At 37.7% G+C, this 17613-nt stretch overlaps 1 protein-coding gene across 7 annotated transcripts in view; it reads right to left on the bottom strand.

Moving 5' to 3' along the window:
* Window positions 1–17613, bottom strand: part of KIF16B (kinesin family member 16B) — a 220011-nt gene that overhangs the window by 90025 nt on the left and 112373 nt on the right. For 5 of the 7 annotated variants that reach the window (XM_032763280.2, XM_032763284.2, XM_032763276.2 and 2 more), the window contains 6 exons: window positions 15203–15235; window positions 14788–14841; window positions 12235–13593; window positions 2378–2536; window positions 1434–1539; window positions 507–557 (listed from right to left, as the gene is read on the bottom strand). In XM_032763280.2, the coding sequence (XP_032619171.1) occupies window positions 507–557; window positions 1434–1539; window positions 2378–2536; window positions 12235–13593; window positions 14788–14841; window positions 15203–15235 (1762 nt within the window). The remainder of the gene's footprint in view (window positions 1–506; window positions 558–1433; window positions 1540–2377; window positions 2537–12234; window positions 13594–14787; window positions 14842–15202; window positions 15236–17613) is intronic. The other 2 variants (XM_032763281.2, XM_032763277.2) reach the window with 1 other exon arrangement.

Raw genomic sequence — 17613 nt, 5'->3', positions numbered from 1 at the left:
AAAAAATGTGATATTGTCAAATAAAAAACATTACAGACCTACAACACTTAGTGGTAAAATACTTTCAGATTGTCTAACATTAAACCTTCAGGACATGTTCACAAATATTTGCACTGTAGTACTGCTAGTATTCTGAAGGCTCTGACAGTAGTGAGACAATTGGGAATCAGACATGTTAGAGCGTACTTTGATTAAAAATAATAATTTTGTTCCTGATCTTATATTGTTTTTGTCCTATAGATCAAGGAAAGGGATACTGTTCCAAATAAAGAATTATGAAAAAAAAATCCTTCACCACAAAAATATGCTATTTAAATAAAGCAAGAACTGTACCCAACATGCAAGATTCCATTTTTTTTGCCTGAAAAATAGCTTGACTTCTCTATTAGCTATTAATCTTACTATAAATTTGAAATTCTAATTATGCAGCTAAACATTAAGAACTTTAATTACTGAGCATGCCATAATTTAAGACAACCATTTCATTCTGACGAATTGTAACCTACCTCATACTTCAACTTGCGTTGAACAGTACCATTATGAAGCATTTCATTATCCTAAGAACCAAAAAGGTACATGTGATTAAAAAAAAAGTTTCCTTGTTATAAAAGTTGAACTATTTATAGCAACACAGACCTAAAGTAATCAGCTTAACTGTCAAAAATATGCATCATCTTCTACTGGTGTTTGCTAAGATACTACCACGCAGCTGAATTAAACTATTCTGTTTTCCAATTAAGAAAAAGGGAATTTTAACAAGAATAGCTTGTTCATTTTTAAGCATGTATTATTAAAAATATTCAGTATTCATTTCGATGGAACTTCATGTTTTCATCAACAGAAGCATAATAAAAGGCAGAGGGAGTAAAAAACTCTTCATATTAATTTGGAAAAAAGTTAAAGGCTTTGGTGCCATGTAGAGAAAATCTTCACTGAGTGCCACATATCTGAGAAGAAACTTAGATTAAGATGCAGTTCACTGAAAATAACCACAATGCAGGACAATATGGAAATATTGGGTGAAATCCCAACCCCATTGAAGTCAATGGCAAAACTTCCATTGACTTCGGGGCGGGGCGGGGCGGGGCGGGGCGTGTGTGTGTGTGTGTGTGTGTGTGAGTGAGAGAAATCAAGTAGCTATGTACACCCTGCGGCTATGTACAAGTTCCATAGTATGCCTTGATCTACTGCTGTTTGAAACCAAACTATTTCAACCCTTAGATGACTTAATGTCAGGATATAAAACTAAATTCCGTAAAAATAATTTAAAACATGTTTGTTCTGCTCTTCACAAATAAAATACAGCCACTCTTTTTATATTATTTGATAAACTAAACTTACATTAATACAGACAAAACACGAGGAGTGCGAATAAAGGAATTAAACCAATGATTTTGAAGGTATCTTTACAAGTCCTCGCAGACTCTGCTCACCTTTAGAATGTCTGTAGGCTGAGACAGGCCCATATTGTTATTTTCAGATGTGTGGTGAATATTCTGAAGACGCCTTTGCACTTCTTCTTCAATTAATGCATTTATTCTTTTAAAAAATGAACAGAGATAGAAGAAAAAAATTATTCTTAAGACAATCAATATAGATATTTTAAAGTGTTCTTTGAATAGTTTATTCATCTTAAGCATTGTATATATTTTAAATATAAGAACATTGTGGACAGACTTTATTGGCACCCAAAAAGTTATGATTTTTTTCACCAGTTTTTTCTGTAACTTAAAAAGGCCAAAGAATTAATAACTGGCAATTAGTGGACCCTTGGTTAAGTATCTAGTAAATGTTCTCTCCATTTACATGCTGCATGTGTATTTTACATTTTTTTTAACCTAACAGTTCCCTTTCATGACTTTGCCAACACACACACTATAAATAAGCAGACTAACAATATTTTGGCCTGCAGACACATGAAAGTTTCAAAAGTCTATACTAATTATTATGTGCATAAGTGTAAAATGAAATGAAAGAGAAAATAATGGAATTAATTTGTTTAATGTTTTGCTATTCTGCTTCCCTTAATATTATTTGTCACTTTTAGTATGCAAAGGTGTAAGTCAAGCAGACATTTTAGCAAATCTAAACAATTAAATTTAGGAACAATTTAAAATAAATATAAGCCTACAGTTTCTTCAGGTACTATTCTAATATAGCATATATCTCAGAGGAGCCTACTGATCATAAAAAACATTTCAAAGGGGTAAAGGCAGAGCATGTTTCTATCTAGATTGCAATTAAAGTACCATTTTGATAATTTACTAAATAAAGACCAAATCTTGAAAACACTTATGCAGAGTTTGGAACGTTTCAGTGATACTTCAACACTATTTTTTAAAATCATATTAAGTCTGAATAAAATCAGTATATGTACCTGTCATCAACCAGTGGAATAAAATGGGACTGTGACTTTGTAGGGCTGGTAGGGGAATTGGTGAGAGAGAGTCTCTCCTCTACTGTTCCATGATACCCTTTTTGTACACCATCACCTTCATATATCTTCTGCTTCAGCTGTTGAATTTCCTGGTCCAGTCTATAAGTAGATTTTAAAATATATTTCAAAATCTATGTTGTTCAAAATAAGAAGTATGTCCATCTGCAGTGTTTTAAGTTCCCTACTTACAACACACTGATTCCCAAGAATATTTGCATACAGATAAGACTGGAGATAATTAGGTGGTGGTACAATTAAAATCAGGATCTTACCCCCCTATGGTCTTTATGACTGTAGTCACAGAAATACTAATAAACGTTTTTTTATTAATGCATATTTAGATAGGGAAAGTATACACTTTATCATTTGAAAACCAGATTAGAATAGAAGCATTTTAGCTCAATAAATCAACATCTGTAACTTTCAATGCAACTAATGTCTCAGCTAGCTCATTAAAAGTTAGATTGATTCATAAGACTTGGCCTATTAGAACCACTTGAAAAACTTTACCTCATTTTAGAGCTCCATCAATGATTTCAATTATTCTGCTGCTAGTCTGGAAAAATTGGTTGAACTTAAAAGACAATACTAGAGTCAGAAATGAAGAAAATCTAACAACATGACAGAGTCTATTCACAAAAACACTCTAAAAATTGCATAATAATGTATGTAAATCCCATTATTTGTTCAGGTATCTTGTAATCTGAAAATGGACCATTTTAAAAACACCATACAGAGCTAGAATTTATTTTGAATTACTAATAGATCATTTTTCCCATGCACAAGTTTCCTCATATTCTCAAATATATTTCATATGTCACAAAAGCTGATTTATGCACATAGGAAGTCACTCACATTCTGGTCGAGTATTTTTCTCTGAAAATACTTTACGCATCAAGTATTACAAATAAAAACACTTCCTAGCATATTTGTTGTTTTCGTATAATAAATTTTAATCTGCATCTTTCAGATGTATTGTAGTTTAGACTAAATTAGCTTGTACATTCCCACGGATTGGTTTGTGTAGCCTTCCCTGCTTATTGTACAACTTTTGTCTAAGGTAGCTCTTCTTTTTAACAACCTGTAATTTAAAAATAAAAAACACAAACATGAAAAAGATCAATCGCTGTGAATGAAAGGGAAATTATACAAATTCTGATCTTTGCAGATATACATTATTTTACAGGTTCACAGTTTTCAGCCATATATCCTCAAATGTACACTACTGAGTTTGCTCTACACCAGTGGGCAACCTGCAGCCCAAGGGCCACATGCGGCCCACGAGGGTAATCTGATTGTGGGCCATGAGACATTTTGCAGATGTTGACCATCCGCACGGATGTGCTGGCCGTCACTTCCCCCAGCTTCCATTGACCAGGAATGGCAAACTGTGGCCACTGGGAGCTGCGGGGGGCCATTCCTGAAGAAGGTCAATGGCAGCAAAATGTCTCGCGGCCCACAATCAGATTATCCTGATAGGCCACATGCAGCCTTCAGGTTACAGGTTGCCCTCCAGTGCTCTATACGCTCTGAGTTCAGAACAGAAAAATAAAAATGGGGAAGGAACGTAGGGGATTGGGGACACGATAAATGAATTTCTATTTAACTTTTACACAGAAGTATACCTCTAGCACCATGACCAGAAGTCACCAGTTCCTTTTGACCAGAAGATAACAAACCTATTCAGTGTGGGGAGAAATCTTGAGAGAAAGTTGATGGGAGACTGTGATACTCTGACTGTATTAATCTTTCTAGATCCACTAACTCAGAAATAAAGCAGGCATTAGGGTGAGGTGTTCTCTCTACTGCATTAGGGGTAAATGACAATACTGTACCAACTGAGACACAATTTTTTACGTATTTTAACCCTAGCACAAGTTCACTTGCTGTAACCATTGTTTGGCCATCTTTATTCTCCCGAAATATATATTTACAAATAGGTGACAGAATTTGGAATTAGAATTAATTTAGTAATAAGATATGAGAACTTGAGAAAAACAACATGTATCCAACTTCAAAGGACTGACAGCTCACTGCAAAGTGATCACTTATTCCTAGACTACTTTAACTGAAAACTGGACTTAACAGTTTTGTCTAGCTAATATAGATTTGAGCCTCTCCTTTCATTTCCTGATAGCCTGATGAGACAACAATCACAGAGATCATATGCAGCAAGATGTCATAAAATAGACAATGCAAGACATTTTATTGCTGGTTGGGATTTAGGCAGCATTTGAAGCTGCTGAAAAACAAACAAATGACAATATCTACTGAACAATAAAAAACAAAAACATTGTGTGTGGCGCACATATGCATATAATTTATTATGCATTACAGTCCAACACCTCCATTCAGGAATGGGAATCCATTTTACTATGTGCTGTTCTCTGAAAACCACAAAGTACAACATGAGTGTCCTGAAGAATTTAGAACCTTAAGATTAAACTAAGTAAGATTGTCTTACTCCATGAAGCTCAAGAGAGGTCAAAAACAGTATTTATGTATCTAGGCACATATATGGTTCATCACTGTACTGCATGTACCCCAATCAACACAGTGGGCCTGATATTTTTACTCAGACCACTTTATACCACCACCTCTGTGTTAAATAGTCTTAGAGAAGGAGGAAGAGTAAAACGACCTCTTTACATTGTCAACGTGGTTTAAAGCGGTGATAGTGCAAAGTGAATCAGGACCAGTATCTTCACTGAACCATCAAAACCTTCATATTACTAAACTAATGGAGAGAGTTTCAAAAAGTACACAAGTGATTTAAGAGACTCAGTGGTCCTAAATCTCTCATTAGTTAACCATGTGATCTTGAAACTGTTATATTGTTTTCCTTCTTAAACCATAGGAAAGGGATTGGTTGATTTCCCTCACTTGCAAGGTCTTCAGGGCAAGAACCACGTCTTCCTATTTTTTCTGCAACTCTTATTTGTAGCTAACTACAGATGTTATAGTAGTCAAGTTAAATACTTAATATATACAACTATTCTTACTATCCCCAAGGTAGGGACCAAGCCTTTCCATTTCTTCTGTAATGTATCTTGCACAATTTTGGGAACTGTTAAAATTATTTCTTGCTGTAAAGTTATTGCTTTTAGTATGCTCTGTAACTGCCAAGCAACCAGAAGGACATTACCTCTATCCCAGACAGGTTATCAGACATTTAACTATAGCAACCACCTCCAGTTATGAGGCAAAACTGTTTACATTAATTAGCCTGTTCAGAGAATCTGAGCAATTTGGGTCTCAACTTGACATAAATAGTCCAATAAATATTCAGTACATTTGAGAATCATTTACAAAATCAGAATTCTAGGCAGAGATATAGAAGTTGTAGGTAACTATATATGCTTCATAAACCTGAGCTTAGCTGACTTCCATCTTAATCTGTATGTATATATTGACACACACCATCAGGTGGCTTAACTGAATAATAAAAGATTCTACTTGTTTTAGTAACACTGATGTAAGTAGCTACTGGATGCTCAGAAAACAACTGAATTACCCATGTACAAAAGATGGCTAGGGAATGTAAAAACACATCAATATTTAGTTCTTAGAAGAAAAACTATAAAGTAATATCAAACCTGCTAAATTACATATGCACCTACGGTAGCCTTCATAAACTGGTATCAAAGTAACTTCTTCCAGAGAGGAGATGAAAAGGAACTCATTCTTTGAAATAATGATTTGAAAAAAACAATAGAAAAGCGCCAATCAGTTTGGCTACAGGTAAATGTTTATCTGACCTATTCCATGTGAATTATTTTCTAAGAAAGCAGGAGTGTAAAGTGTGGGAGAAAGGAGGATCAGATAATTACTTTGGATTTCAAAAAAATCAAATTTTCAAGACTCTCTCAAAAAACAGCCATTTTAAAGCCATGTTCTAAAGCTTTCCTTTTATCTCCAGACAATAATTATGGGTGTTTTTTTTAAATGCAGTAGTGCCCTTCTTCCACACAGTATGGGCCTGATGCATTGACTTCAATGGGATTTAATTCAGGCCCTAGATACTGTGAAACATTTCTCACTTTTTGAAAGGCAAAAATTTCCTTAGCTGAATTCCTTATGTTTGACCCCTTCCATACTTCATCTAAGTGCTGGGGTATAGTCCAGCCAACAGATGAAGACAGAATATTAGTAAGTCTATTGATGACATCATTGTGACACTCTGTACCTCAAAGTAGCATCCTGAACCCTCATATTCACCTCTGTGATATTATGATGTTTTGTACAAAGTATACCTTGTGAGGTATCATTTTAAAAATCTTGATCTGCTGAACATTAATATCCCTGTATCATTGTATGGGAAGTTATGAAGTATTGCTGTATGTGTGTTACTGCAATATGTTGTGAGGCTGGGAACACCCACAACCAACCTTTCAGTTACAACAAAGGAGTAACCATCAATAGCCAGATGGCGTTAATGGCTCATCAACACGCAATCCACTATCCCAGAGACTTCTCAGAGAAGGCATATACACCATTAGGGAAGCCAAGATCTTTCCAGCAAGCTGGAAGAAAGTATACAAGAGAGACAGTGACATCATTACTTGGTCTCTCTCCCCCAATCTCAACACCTGGAAGCATGCCTGGAATACCAAGGCTTTGAGCTGGGTAAGTTTGATTTCACATTGGAAGGCAGTCCCAGTTTATGTACTCATGTACTGACCTGCTTGTACCATCTGCCAGGTTGAAAAACGCTGCTTGAGTCAACTTCTGCTTAGACTAAACGTTTAGGATTTAGAGTGCCTGTTTCTATTTTTATTTCTTAAGGTAACTATCTTTGATCTTTATGCCTACCACTTATGATCACATAAAATCTATCTTCCTATAGTCAATAAACTTTTTTAATGTTCTGTCCTTACCAGTGAGTTGTCTAAAGTGCTTGAGAAAGTGCTGGTGCGTTTCCACTTTCCTTTGACTAAGTGGCGAACTAAGTAATGAAAGTACACTGGCCAGGCTTCTGACCAGTGCAACACAGTACAGTTCTGGATGCATGACTGTGGAGCTGGGAGGAAACTGGCTGGAGCCTCCCTACTGATTGTTTATGAGTGGCTGGGAGATCATTCATGTAACTCAGCTGGGTGTGTCCCAGCCTGTGGATGTCTGTGTGAGTGTAGTGCCCTTCAAAGGCTTGTAGCTTGACATCAGCATCACAGTGTGATAGCAGCCCAGGTTGGCGGGTTTGGAGGCCTCAGTGGTCCTGTAGTCCAGATTGCACTCCGGTGACCCTGTCACAATCATCCCTTGTACATATAAAGGATTTGTCATCACATAGTACTAAGTGAAACTTTAGTAACTCTATGAATAACTACAAAACCAACATGAAACATTACACAGAGACATACTGCCAGTCTTCCTAGGGTGGGGATGATTCTGGAATGATACAGAAGATCTTGAAAAAAGAAAATGAACAAAAATTTTTTTCCATCTCTCCTTGATGCTGCTTTACAACAAATCAACAGTGATGTACACTGTTGCCCACTTCATAGATTTCTACTCTCTTTTTTCTCAAGACGACCCTATTCTATCTCATTGTACGGGTTTTAGAGCTAGGAAGGAAATCTCAGCTGCATTTAAAGTTAGCTTCTTTAATCATCTCCTTAATCTGTTTGGAAATTATCTATTTAGAAGTTGCCTGATTTTTCCTATCAGAGGCCCTTTCTGAATAACTAAACTTTGCTATTTGGCCAAGAACAGAGACCTTTTCCATTTTGTTCAACCTTTTATTTTCTGTGGACAAATGTTCTGATAGGCCACTTACTGAAGACAAATAATTGTGTTCTGTGAGCTGGAGGGCAACAAAAATGATTAGGGTGCTGGAACACATGATTTATGAGGAGAGGCTGAGGGAACTGGGATTGTTAAGTTTGCAGAAGAGAAGAATGGGGGGCGGGGGGGATTTGATAGCTGCTTTCAACTACCTGAAAGGGGGTTCCAAAGAGGATGGATCTAGACTGTTCTCAGTGGTAGCAGATGACAGAACAATGAGTAATGGTTTCAAGTTACAGTGGAGGAGGTTTAGGTTGGATATTAGGAAAAACTTTTTCACTAGGAGGGTGGTGAGGCACTGGAATGGATTACCGAGGGAGGTGATGGAATCTCCTTCCTTAGAGGTTTTTAAGGTCAGGCTTGACAAAACTCTGGCTGGGATGATTTAGTTGGGAAATCGGTCCTGCCTTGCGCAGGGGGTTGGACTAGATGCCCTCCTGAGGTCCCTTCCAACCCTGATATTCTATGATTCTATGAGTGGTGATGTCATCAAAAGACTGTTATTCCGTCTACAACTGATAGCTGGGACAAATTATACTGGAACATCTTGACTGGTACAGGAGATCCAGGAGAGAAAAAGAAATATAATATTGGTAACATAGGTTTCTATATATTTGGGTAGAGGTATTTTTATTTCCTCTTCCTCAGGCAATGGAATATGAAATCAGGCCTTTCGCTTCTCAAAAACAGACCACCAACGCATTTGTTGTCTTGAGCCAGGTGCTACAATTATCAGTTCCATTTTCAATGTAGGTCAACATTTTCTTTTTTAGTACCCATCTCGCCCTCCCATTATCTCACTAAACACCATCATCATATGATTCAATTTCTTTTTAAGAACACAGAGTTAAGAAATAGTCAGCACGGATTTGTCAAGAACAAAATTGTGTCAAACCAACCTAATAGCTTTTTTTGACAGGGTAACAAGCCTTCTAGATAGAGCAGAAGCAGCAGAAATGGTAGATCTTGACTTTAGTAAGGTTTTAGATACTCTCTTGTATGACTTTCTCATGAACAAATTAGGGATATACAACCTAGATGGAGATGGTTGGTGGGTCATAACTGGTTGGAAAACCATTCCCAGAGAGTAGTTATCAGTCAAGATCCTGCAGAGATGAGTTCTGGGTCCAGTTCTGTTCAATATCTTAACCAATGGTTTACAGAATGGCATAGAGTGTACACTTACAAAGTTTGAGAATGATACTAAGCTGGGAAGGGTTGCAAGTGCTTTGGAGGAGAGGATTAAAATTCAAGATGATCAGAGCATTTCTCCAGTTTATCCAGAAGTAAATAGGATTAAATACAATAAGGACAAATGCAAAGTACTCCACTTAGGAAGGAACAATCAGTTGTACACATACAAAATGGAAAATGACAACCTAGGAAGAAGTACTGTAGAAAGGGATCTCGGGGTCACAGTGGATCACATGATGAATATGAGACAACAGTGTAACACTGTTGCAAAAAAAAGCAAATATCATTCTGGGATGTATTAGCAGGAGAGTTGTAAGCAAGACATGAGAAGGAATTCTTCTGCTCTACTCCATGCTGATTAGGCCTCTACTGGAGTATTATGTCCAGTTCTAAGCATCACATTTAAGGAAAGATGTGGACAAATTAGAAAGTCCAGAGAAGAGCAACAAAAATGATTAAAGGTCTAGAAAACATGACCTATGAAGAAAGACTGAAAAAAATGGGTTTGTTTAGTCTGCAAAAAGAGAAGACTGAAAAGGGACATGATAACAGTTTTAAAGTACATAAGAGGTATTACAAGGAGGAGGGAGAAAAATTGTTCTCCTTAACCCCTGAGGTTAGGACAAGAAGCAATGGGCCTAAATTGCAACAAGGATGGTGTGGCATGCTGTGGCTCAAAACAGTATCCTGGCATCCCCATATTCACATATGTCATAAAATTAAGATATGTTTTGAATAAAGTATGCCTCGTTGAGATATCATTTTAAAACTCTTAACCTGTTAAGCATTAATATCCTGTTGGATTGTATGCGTTATCATTGTATGGGAAGTTATGAAGTTTTGCTATGCGTGCGTTACAGAAATATCTTTTAAGGCTGGGAACACCCACAACCAGCCTTGCAGGTACAACAATGGAGCAGCCAGATGCTGCTAATGGCCCATTAAAGGGAGTCCACACTCACGACAACTATCCTAGGAACTGTATACAATGGGAACTTCTCAGAGATAGCATGTGTAGACAGTGGAGACTGCTTGACCCACGTCATAGCAAAGGCTCTAGAAAAGCTATAAAAGACGAGAAGTGACATCATCACTTGGCTTCACTTCTCCCACAACTTCTCACCTGGAAGCACATCTGGAGGACAAAGATCTGGAACAGGGAAGTGGTCCCAGGCTGGAAAGAAGAATCCCAGCCTGTGTATTAAGAAACTATACCATCTACCAGGTTCAAATCAGATTCAAATCCGGTCTAATTTATAGAACTCTGTTTGTGATTTTACTTTTATTTCGTAGGTAACCAACTTTGAGCTGTATGCTTATTACTTATAATCACTTAAAATCTATCTTTCTGTAGTTAATAAATCTGTTTTATATTTTATCTAAAAACAGTGCATTTTGGTCAAAGTGCTTGGGAAATCTGCTCAGGAACAAAAACTGGTGCATGTCCTCTCCACACTGAGGAAGGGGCAGACTGGTTAATAAACTTAAAGTGGTCGGGCATCTGACCAGGGCAAGATGGTATAGCCCTGGGGTCCTAGGCTGCGGAGTTGGGGGAATCAACCGGAGCCTCTCTATTGTTAGTTCATGAGTGGACTGAGAGAAACATTCATGTAACTCAGCTGGGTGTGTCCCTGACTGTGCATGTCTTTGTAAGAACAGTACCTGACACAGGTTTGTGGTTTAGCAACAGCATCACAATGTGATAAGAAGCCCAGGTTAGAGGGACAGAGGGCCCAGTGATACCCCAGTTCCAGGTTTCACCCCAGGAAGACCCGTCACAGGCAGTTTAGGTTGGACATTAGGAAAATCTTCCTGTCAGGGAAGTTAAGCACTGGAATATGTTGCCTAGGGAGGCTGTGGAATCTCCATCATTGGAGATTTTTAATAGCAGGCTAGACAAACTTCTGTCAGGGATGGTTTAGATAATACTTAGTCATGCCATAAGTGAACAGGACTGGGATAGATGACCTCTCGAGATGTCCTTCCAGTCCTACAATTCTATGATTCTATGAATGTTGACTGGCTAGTTAGGGAATAAATTAGTTTTTTGTATGAATCTTTCAATAGGGTGTTTCCAACATGAGCTTAATCTTTGATTTTAGTCTCATGATAAATTATCAAGTATTAAATACCATGTCTGTTTACTCTTAAGACAAAAAGGGTATGTAAGAGGATGTTAAGCCCTATCAAAGAATTACTGTTTGACATTTATCATACATATCAGTTCCCAACTTTTATATCATTGTTGTCATGATAACTAGGTGCTTTCTGACTATTCTCCAATTTTCAATTACAATGACTAAGTAGCCTTTAGTCAGTGCCACCAAAAGCTATGCTTTATCCAATCAAGATGAGGTACCCAACACCATGAACACATTCCTTCATTTATATTTTATTTAACTTGATTTCTAATTATTTTTAAAGATGGAAAGCAAAATCTATGCATGCACTTAAACCACTTACGAGAATTGTTTCTGTGTAAATATAGAATGTATGGCTGGCCTCTTGCTCAGCTGAGCTTTCTGGACAGGAAAAAAACATGTTCAAATAAGGAACTTAAATACTGTGATAACGGACACAAATACTCTGCTGATGAAGACGGGATAAGTAGCTGAACAGAACTTAATTGAAAAGCAAGAAATATAGGCTTTAGAATGAGTTCATAACTATACCTCTCACTTCTGGGGACAACCACCTTACATGCACTGTGGAACTGGAATACTAAGAAACAAAGTCTCTTTTCTACAATCTAAAATATAGGCAAAACACACTTCTTTGTGTACAGAGTCTATTAAATTGATGATCTCCATAATTCTCACCTTTCTCTATCCTGTTCCAGGGCTTTTTGTTCAGCTTCTAGACTAGCCTGCAGACCTGCCTGTTCACTGCAGCTGCTGTTGAGAATTGCAAGTTTTTGTTTTTGCTCTTCAATTTCAACATCTATTGTGGAACTACGCTGCAGAGCAGAGTGTCTCCTTTCCAACTTAGCTACCGCTTGCTCTAGTGCCTCTCTCTGCTGTTTTTCCCTTGATTCGAGAATTTCTTTTTCTTTTTTCCGAACTTTTTCCTCCTGACGAGCTATGTTGGCTGTAAATTCAAATGTTTCTTGGAGCTGCTGCAGCTGGTTAGTGCTGACTCTGTATTGCGCAAGCTGTTCTTCTTTTTCTTCCATTTCTTTCTCAACTTGATAAAGAGTATTGTCTAACCCTAGCAGACCTCTATCAAGGACTTCAGTAGCTCTCTGTTTTTCTTCCAACAAAGCTGGCAAGTGATTATGCATCAGGTATTGAAGCTGGCGCTCTTTATATTGGAGCCTGTATTCTGCTGGCTTTATCTTGTCAAATTCTTCAACCATCAGTGCAGCATCCACAACGTTTTCATCATCTTTCTTGAGGAGGTTTAACCGTTCTTTGTGTGCATATTTTAAATGGTCCAGAGTTTCATGTTCATCTGCTACTTCCTTTTTTAGATGATCCCTTTGTTGAAATAAGTCTTTCTCCAAAATAGTCAATTGTTCTAATTGCTTTCTTTTAAAATCCATGAAATTATGCTGTGCTTTTTCTAATTCTTCACTGTCTTCGTCACCTTCAGATCTAGCTTCCTTGACCCTCAAGAGAGATTCTCTAATTTCTTCAAGTTCTCTTTTCTCTTCTTCAACCCTTTGTACATCCCCTCTCTTGAGTAGCTGTATCATAACCTGTTTCTCTCGAAGTTGTCCTTCTAGGTGAGCCACTTGCATCACCTGCTCCCTTTCTTGTTCTTCAAGCCTCTTTTTTTCTAATTCAAGCTTGATGCACTGTTCATCTTTTTCCTTTTTAAGTTTTTCTAGTTCTCTGAAAATCTGCATTTTCTCAACTTTTTCATTATTATTAAGTTCTTGCAAGCGTTGCAGTTCTTCTTTAACTCGAGCAAAAATTTCTTCCTGTTGTTTCGTTTTCTGAAATTCTATCTCCTGTTGTTCTCGTAGTCTCTCTTCTTCAAATTTCTCTTTTTCAGCCAGCAAGTCTTTTAACCTGCTTTCAATGTGAACGCTTCGCCGTTTCAGGCTCTCTTCCTGTTTTCGTATTTCCAGTTGGACTATTTCTGTTTCCTTGCGCTGTGACTCCACCTCTTGCTGCATTCTTTCTAGTTCTGCTTTGTCAGATTTTTGTTTTTCTTCCATTTCTTCTATCAGTTTCCTAAAATAAAATATGTACAATATGTACATGAGATTAATACCTTCAAAACATTCCTTCCCTTTCCCTAATATGGTTAATATTTTCCTAAAAATTAACAGGGTTTGGAAGAGGATCTAAAAACACATACCAACATGAATTGTTTTGTTTAAAGATACAATTTTTATTTCAGTCTTTTTTGATCTGCCTCATGTTAGTAACATGCCTTCATAATTCAGTAGCTTATATTTAACTCAATTTCTGGAAAAAAACATAGTTATCAGATCCAAATTACTTCGAGCAAAGCTTTACCTGACAAGCAGATACACTACAGAATTGACATATACTGAACTATCATTAAATTATCTTTAAATTGTAGGTATATGAAATTACATTAAGTCATTTCATGTTAGCAGTAGAAGCACTACATGTTTAAACCACAATAACTCCATCCAATGTAATAATATTCATTAAATACACACTGCATGACTGCACTGCAGAATAAGATTCAGGCATGAACACAATGATTAGATTAAAAATTCACATCCTCCAATCTTGTTTGAGTCAATTGTTTTAATCCATCAAATTTCACTCTTTTAGGGAACTTCCTCTTGTAATTGGCACATTTGGTTGGAAGTGTGGGAATAGCTGCTGTCTCCTAGAGAGACAAATTGTCTTCTCTTCCTTATACAGAATATAATTCTCCTCTCAGAGTCTCTTTGAGGGCAGGAGGGGAGGAGGCTCAAGATTAATTATGAAGGAGTGTAGAAAACGCCAAGCTACACATATCTGCATAGTGCAGTGGTCTGAAGATTAGTATAATGGCATTGTACAGCCAATTGTTTAGCCTTGAATAAATAAAATATTCAAACTCGGACAAAATAAGAGAATGAAAGAAAATACATACACAAAACAGACAACAAAATCTGAATTCAAATAATGCATATTTCTTCATATATACTCAACCACAGTGAGTATAGTGAGGAAGGATGGTACAGTGGTTAGGGCTTGGGCTTCAACTCCCTGGACTTCCTGTGTGACCTTGGGCAAGTCATTTTGCCTCTCTGTCTTAGTTTCCTATCTGTAAAATGGGGACAATAGTACTTACCTACTCCACAAGGATGTTCTGAGGATAAATTTATTAAAGATTGTGAGGCACTCAGATACTGAAATTATGAGGGGCATAAGTACCTCAGATGGGTAGTAGAAAGAAGTTACCTTTTACTTTCTAATTTTTCCAGTTCCTCTCGTTGTTGTCTCTCAAATTCTAGTCTAATTAAAAGAACATGGGAAAAAGGAGTGTCATTTCTTGAAAATTACAAAACAGAAATAAAGCATGGCACATTTTACATCATGGTGTCTGTTTTAAAAGTTTACGTTAATATTGTGGCCTGGCAAGTTTTATAATAGCTTAATATGCTCTATAAGAATTGAAAACATTTCCTTAAATATGGCCACCAATTAGATTCTGTGCTGCTGGGCACTTATATGGAAGCTGAAAAGTAACTGAATTTCTGGGAAGAAATGATTTAAATAGTAAAGTTAAACAAGACAGATGAATGATTAGCACAGCCTCTGCAAGTTAACTATATGCAGACATAGCAATCAATATATAGAAATTGAGTTTCTCTACCTTAGACAGATTGGTCCTTTTACAGGGAATAGACTGCCACAGGAGGTAGAGAGAAACAAAGTGATTAAGAAAGGAACTGATAGAAAAAAAGGCAAGAGAAAAGCAGTGAAGAATATTTTAAAGCCAACAATCTACCTACAAAATTAGCTTTTTAAAAAAAAGCAAACAGTCAGACCATTAGCTTTGCTTTCTGACATTTGTTAGGTTTACATTCTTCAAGCAACAGTCAATCACATTGTAACTCTAAACTAAACAGCTATTCACATAAATTAAATAGTTATTTTTCTTAAGCATGCTTTTCATATGCCAATGATCGTTATTCAACTTTCATGTTCCTTTGGCTTATTAACTGGGCATGAATTTGAGAAAGCTAAAAGGACCTAAATGGAGCATGCAAGCTTTTTTTTCCTCCAAAAAAGCAAATCATCACTGTAATTCAGTCGTTCTAATACAGCTAACAAAAAGAACACCAGGCCAACATAAAATGAAACATGGTATAAAACCCCATTTCAAGACATCAAAATATTTGGATTAACTGAGGGTATTGCTGGTATTTTTAATAGTGCTGAGAATATTATGTAACATTAGAAGTGTCAGGTGCCGGAAGCTCGTGAACAGAAGTCTATTTTCTCCCACTATTTAAATCTAAATAAAATAAAATATTGGTTAAGAGACTCATGCTCAGGAGCATTACCTACATTTTCATAAGAAATATTTTCATATTAAGGACTCAGTTCAGTGGTATTAGTATAAATACATACCCTCTGCTTTTATTTAATATTATTTTCTGCAAATAATACAACTGTTCACCACAGAAAGGGAAAAAGAGGTACTGTATGGGGCAGGTGTAATTGGAAGATGGAATATACGGCAAGCCTCTACTGTTTATATTTAACTGAAAAACTAAAACACTGGATTTCTTGTACTCTAGGCACCTCTATCAATCAGTTTAAATACAGCAGAAATCAACAAACCACACAATACTCCATATGCATAACTTTATGACTGTGAAATGAATTATTGCAAATTCCACTTTCTGTGGGTATCAACCCATAGGCGATGATTTTGTCACGGAGGTTGCAGAAGTAACTGAATCTGTGATTTCCAGCGACCTCCGTGACTTCAGCCTGTGGTGATCGGGAGCTCCAGTGGGGAGAAGGGAGCTGCAGCGTATCCCCCGTGCGTTTGGTGGAGCCCCCGGAGCTCCAAGCTGCTGCAGGCGGTGGAGGAACCCTGAGCTCCCAGCCACCACGGGTGGTGGGAGAACCCCAAAACCCCTGCAGGGGATGGGGGAACCCCGGCTGCCAGCGGTGGTACCAGCCACCACAGGCACTTTGGGAATCCCGGAACCACCAGCCACCATAGGCAGCAGGGGAATCCCCTGAGCCCTTGGCCATCGCAGGCCACCCTGCAGCCCTTGACCAACGTGGGAGGCAGGGGCTCCCCACAGCTCCTGGCCCTCATGGGCAATGGGGGACCCCTGGAGCTGCAGGCAGCCTGGGTAACTCATAGCCCCCAGTTGCTGCAGGCAGTTCCTAGCCCCTGCGCAGCTGACCTGCTTCAGGCAGCGTGGGGACCCGCAGATCCCCATTTTGTCAGGCATATTTTTAGTAAAATTCACAAACAGGTCACAGCTTCCATGCATTTTTTCTTTTTGCCCGTGACCTGTCCGTGATGTTTACTAAAAATATTCATGACAAAAATCTTAGCCTTAATCATCCCTCATCCTCAAAAGCTCCATTAAAGAGGATAAGCATGCCCTAAACATCAACAGGTTTGAGTTACTGTAGGCCAAGATGAGGAATAGAATCCTCACAAAGATTCTCTCACCAATAAGCCACTTGTGTTCACCTCAAGGAGATGTCTACCTAGTGTGCCTCTGCTGATCTCAACTTCAGTAATATGGTACAGGAAGAGAAGAGGTCTCTCCAGAAGACAGACCGTAAGCTACTTAGCACTTTATAGATCAATGCCAACACCCAGAACTCCATCCAGAAACACACAAGAAGCCAGAGCAGATCACAAAACACTGGCTGTATATGGTCCTAATGGAACACTTCACTTAGGCATGTTGCCATATTCTGCTCTAGTTTTAGCTCAGAAATGGGGTTAAATACAGCACAAATCTGCAGTCTAGCGTCAGGGTAATAAAAAGCTTGAATTACAACAGTGTAGTCTGTAACAGAAAGAAAGGATGCAACCTCTTCAAAAAATAAAAGTGAAAAGTTGCCTTGGGTACCAATAAAAGAGGACCATCCAACAAGAACTAGGAACATAACCAGACTATCAGATTGCAGAAACAGGTAATACAGTGGGGACGCATGCCTGACAGACACGGAGAGACAAATTTGCCATATTTCTCATTGCCTTCCTCCATATCACCTCTGTTTTACCAGGACTGGTAAACTTCA

Source organism: Chelonoidis abingdonii, chromosome 3 (assembly GCF_003597395.2).
Source record: "Chelonoidis abingdonii isolate Lonesome George chromosome 3, CheloAbing_2.0, whole genome shotgun sequence".
Taxonomy (NCBI): domain Eukaryota; kingdom Metazoa; phylum Chordata; order Testudines; family Testudinidae; genus Chelonoidis; species Chelonoidis abingdonii.
The sequence above is the reverse complement of the archived record's forward strand: the minus strand, read 5'-3'. Positions and strand labels throughout refer to the sequence as shown.